Source organism: Otolemur garnettii, unplaced genomic scaffold, assembly GCF_000181295.1.
Source record: "Otolemur garnettii isolate 467f Iridium unplaced genomic scaffold, OtoGar3 scaffold00093, whole genome shotgun sequence".
NCBI lineage: Eukaryota > Metazoa > Chordata > Mammalia > Primates > Galagidae > Otolemur > Otolemur garnettii.
Window position 1 is genome coordinate 5900915 of NW_003852488.1, and position 5043 is coordinate 5905957.

The window sequence follows — 5043 nt, forward strand, 5'->3', positions numbered from 1 at the left end:
GAGCCCATAATGCTTTTTCTTAATGTACTTAATGTTTTTAATCTTGGTACTATGGGAAAGTACAGAAACTTTATAGCCATAATAAAGACATCTTAATGGTTTATTGTCTTTTTTTTTATTTTTAAGAATGAGACCCTACAATATAAATAAAAACTATCTTTTGGGGCAGGAAAATAAACTTGGTTTTTGTTAACATTGTTTTTCTCATTAACTATTATCTCAGAAGCTGTGTGTTGTGCCTCACACTGTGAGCCTGCACGTTGGCCAGCCTGGGCAACATAACAAAAACTTGGCGCTACAAAAAAATTTTCCAAAAAATAGCTGGGCATAGTGGCATGCTGATTTAGTCCCAGCTACTTAGGAGGCTGAGGCAAGAGGATCACTTGAGTCCTAGAGTTTGAGGTTGTTGTGAAATAGGATGCCATGACACTCTACTGAGGGCAACAAAATGAGACCCTGTCTCAAAATAAAAAAAAAAAGAAAAGAAAATATACAATTCAGTGGTTTCTTTTTTTTTAAAGTATAGTCACAAAGTTGTGCAACTGTCATCACTACTTTAGAACATTTCATCTTCCCAAAAAGAAGCCCTGTCCCCATTAGCAATAACTGTATTTTTCCTCAACCCTCTCTCTACTCGCCTTCGGCAACCACTAATCTACTTTGTTTCTGTAGATTTACTCATTCGGGACATTTCATACAAATACAGTTAAACATTATGTAGTTCTTTATTATCAGCTTCTTTTACTAAGCATAATGTTTTCTCTGTTTGTCCAGGATGTATCAATATTTCATTTTTATGGCCGAATAATATATTGCATTATACGAGCACATACCACATTCCATTCATCCATTTATCAGTTGATAGACGTTTGAGCTGTTCCCACTTTATTACTATTGATAATGCTGTTATGAATAGTCATGTACAAGTTTTGATGTAATACGTGTTCTCATTGTTCTTGAGCATATACCTAGGAATAGAATTGCTGGTATCAATGCTTGACATTTTGAGGAACTTCCCAACTGTTTTCTAGAATGGCTGCAACATTTTACAATCCTACGAGCATTGTAGGAGAGGATTCCAATTTCTTGACGTGCTCACCAACATTTGTTGTTTTCTATCTTTATATTATATCCATTATAGTAGGTTTGAAGTAGCAATTTATAACAGTTTTGTTTTGCATTTCCTAATATTTTTTACATAGAAACTGGGATTTAGCATACACAAAATAAAAAATACTGTTAGTATTAAAGTAGAATTTTTAAATAAACTGTGGTAGATCATAATAGTTCTGAGGTTTTTTTTTTTTGTTTCATCTCTTAAGCTAACTTGAGAAATTTACACTTCTCTTTGCAGTCAACTCCCTCAGACAAACAAGAGCGATTAAATCAGACCATTAAAAAAGGAAAAGTCAAGAGTATTGATCTACCTATTCAGAGTACCCTGTGTAGACAACTGGGCCAAGATGTTCTCAACAGCTACATTGAAAATGAGGTATGTAAGTCTTGAGTTGTTATTGGAAAAGGTAGTTGTGTATTCTGAAATCTTGTAGAAGTTGATGATTATTTCCAAATTTGGGGAACTAGCCTATAAGTCCTAAGGAACCATATATTAACTGCACTACTTTATTTTTGACAAAATACTGAGTTATATTAATGTTGTTTGTACAGTGTAGCTTTCATCTTAGTTATGTGAAAAATGTGGATTATCTACTTGTACGGAAAAGCTTTCCTGAGAATAATGATTCTTCCCCCCTTTTATTCTAACAGTAGTACCCAAATATACATACAGAAGTAACAGCTCCCTTCTGCTGCTATGTTGTGAAAGATTCAGTCTATTCAGAATGTTCAGAGATTCATTTATCTGTTCAAAATGTTCTCTGACTTCCATTAAATGTTATATAAAATCTGTTGTCACTCTTGACATTTTCTTACATGTTCTAATCTATTTACATATTTAATTTCACAGTATCTTGGAGAAATGAGTTTTGTTTATTTACTAGTACCTGTATAAGGTTTAATTTATAGTTTTAAAATTTTCTAAGTGGTGGTTACTAATTTCTAAAATTTTGACTAAGATTAAAAAAGGTCAGTCTTCTTTGAAGTGTCCCATGTTCTACCATTCGCTGTATGTTACTGTATCCATAGATGTGGGGGCTGGGCGCAGTGGCTCGAGACTCCTATAATCATAACACTCTGGGTGGCCTTCAAGGTGTGTGGATTGCCTGAACTCAGGAGTTCAAGACCAGCCTGAGCAAGAGCAAGACCCCATCTCTAAAAATAGTCAGGCGTTGTGGTAGGCACCTCCCAGCTACTTGGGAGGCTGAGGCAAGAGAATAACTTGAGCCCAAGAGTTTGAGGTTGCTGTGAGCTATGATGCCATGGTACCCTACCAAAGGCAACAAAGTAGAACTCTGTCTCAGAAAAAAAAAGAGACTTTATAATCCTTTCTTTTTTAGTACCTCCCTGTATCACCTATTCATTAATTAATAAAGGCTATATTTTATGTGAAGCAAATGTAAGCATTCCTGGAAATCCTGAATAATTCAGAATTTTTGTCTTAGACTAATTTTCCCTAAGGAATGAATTGTTAGGGAAAATTTTATGTATGAGATTTTCCTTAATTTTTGATTGTCTCACTGTTTTAGATTCGCAAATGTTAATGCATAAGTTTGTTTTGAGCTTTAAAATGCCATTTAGCAGTTTGTCCAAGTAATAAAATCTTCAGATTCTTTATTTTCTATTGATCACAGCAGTAATTTTTGCTAACATCTTCAAACACTTTGGTATCTTTTTTGACCTTCAAACCTATGAAGTATAGATTCTGTTAGAGATCGACGTTTAACATATGGGGAAACTGAGGCTCAACAAATAGACTGTATGTATCACCCAGGGCCAAAGAGTAACCTTTGAATTTGGATCCAGGTGATTGAGCTCCAAGACCTCAACATCACAACCACTATATTATATCCTCTCCCAAAGCTAACATTAATTCAGCACCAATTATGTGCTAGGCACTGTACTAAATATTTTACATGAATTATGTCAACCTTATTAACAGCCCTGTAAGGAAAAAAAATAATGTTCTCTGTTTTAGGATAAGAAAACTGAGGATAGGTAACTTTCCTGCTATCTCTAGCTAGTAAATGGGGAGCCTAGGATTTGAACTTGAGTATGTATATATTTTGTTTTGTATTTTAACAGCTATATTGAGATATAGTTCACATACATGCAATTCATTCAGTGGGTCTTGTTATATTATTAATGTTTTAAATTGTGGTAAAATGTATATATCATAAAATTTGACATTTTAACCATTTTTAAATGTACAAGTCAGTGGCATTAATTACACTGACAATGTTGTACATCTCTCACAACTATCTATTTGCAAAATTTTGTCCCCCAAACAGAAACTCTGTAATAACTCAACATTCATTCCTCCCTTCTCCCAGTCCTCAGTAAACTCTAATCTACTTTCTATCTTTATGAATTTGCCTAGTTTAGATAACTCATGTAAGTGGAATTACACAACACTTGTCCTTTCATGTCACTGTATATATAATTTTTCTTGGTATAACAGTTTTAAGATTCATCCGTGTTTTAGCATGTATCAGAACTTCATTCCTTTTTAAGACTGAATGATATTACATTCTGTGTTAATGCATTTTCTTTATCCAGTCATCTATTAATGCACACTTGGTTTGTTTCTGCTTTTTTGGCTATTATGAATAATGCTGCAGAGAAAATTGGCATACAAATACCTGTTCAAGTCCCTCCTTTCAGTTCCTTGTGTATATACCAAGGAGTGAAATTTCTAGGTCAGGAATGAAAATGGAATTCTGTGTTTAACTTTTTAAAGAAATTACCAAGCTGTTTCCTATAGTGGGTGTAGCATTTCACATTCCCACCAGCAGTTACAGGTTTCAGTTTCTCTACATCATCATGAACACTTACTTTCCACTTTTTTTTTGAACTGTAATCATCCTAGTGAATATGAAGTAGTTACATCTTTGTGGTTTGATTTGCACTTTCCTAATGTATGTATGTTAGCTAATGTGAAATTTTTTGAATAGGGGAAGATGATTATGCAGGATAAGTTAGAGAAAGAAAGAAATGATGCTAAGAATGCTGTTGAAGAATACGTATATGATTTTAGAGACAAGCTGGGCACTGTCTATGAAAAATTTATCACTCCAGAAGTAAGTCTAAAGTTTACAATTTTTTATGAGAACTATTTAAATGTTTACTTGATCATGCTTAGTATATAAATTATGTAAATAAATATACCAAAGTTGTTACTGTTGTCAGTCTTGGCACATATGGGGATGGCTCTTAGTTATTTTCCAGATTACTTAAGTATGGTCGAAAATATATTCAGGACTAAGAAGTCAGAAAAGTCTGAATGTTTAGTTTTTTAATACCTAGAAAGAATTTTGTCTTTCCTCCATAACTTTTTATTTCTAAGGAAGGTTTTTAATTTTATTTTTCTTATTTGATAACTGGGTACCAAACTAAGGAAAGCATTTTTAAACAGTACCTCTTAAATGTGTAACTAGGACTTGAATAAACTGTCTGCAATATTGGAAGACACAGAAAACTGGCTTTATGAAGAAGGAGAGGACCAACCTAAACAAGTCTATGTAGACAAGCTTCAAGAACTAAAGGTAAATTTTTAAAAGTCTTTGTTACTGTTGAATAAAACATAAAATTTTCCTAAAATGTCTTATTATTTTGTTGTTGTTGTTGACAGATAAAACTTTTATATATTTATAGTATACAACATGTTTTGAAACATGTACGCATTGTGGAATGGCTAAAGCAAACTAATATGCGCATTATCTCACATGCCTAATCTTTTTATTTGGTGAGATCCACTCTGAGAAATTTTCAAATATATAATATATTGTTATTAACGTGATATGCAATAGATCTCTTGAACTTATTCCTCCTAATTGAAATTTTGTGTCCTTTAACCAATATCTTACCATCCTGTAGCCCCTAGTAACCATCATTTTATGCTGCTATAAGTTCAACTTTTTAAAATTC

The 5043-nt window shown here is 33.1% G+C and overlaps 1 protein-coding gene across 1 annotated transcript in view; it reads left to right on the forward strand.

The window, feature by feature from the left end:
* The window catches only part of HSPA4L (heat shock protein family A (Hsp70) member 4 like), a 47817-nt gene that overhangs the window by 32664 nt on the left and 10110 nt on the right, over positions 1-5043 (forward strand). The window contains exons 13-15 of the mRNA XM_003795532.3: positions 1355-1492; positions 4071-4196; positions 4554-4661. Coding sequence (XP_003795580.1) covers positions 1355-1492; positions 4071-4196; positions 4554-4661 — 372 coding nt within the window. The remainder of the gene's footprint in view (positions 1-1354; positions 1493-4070; positions 4197-4553; positions 4662-5043) is intronic.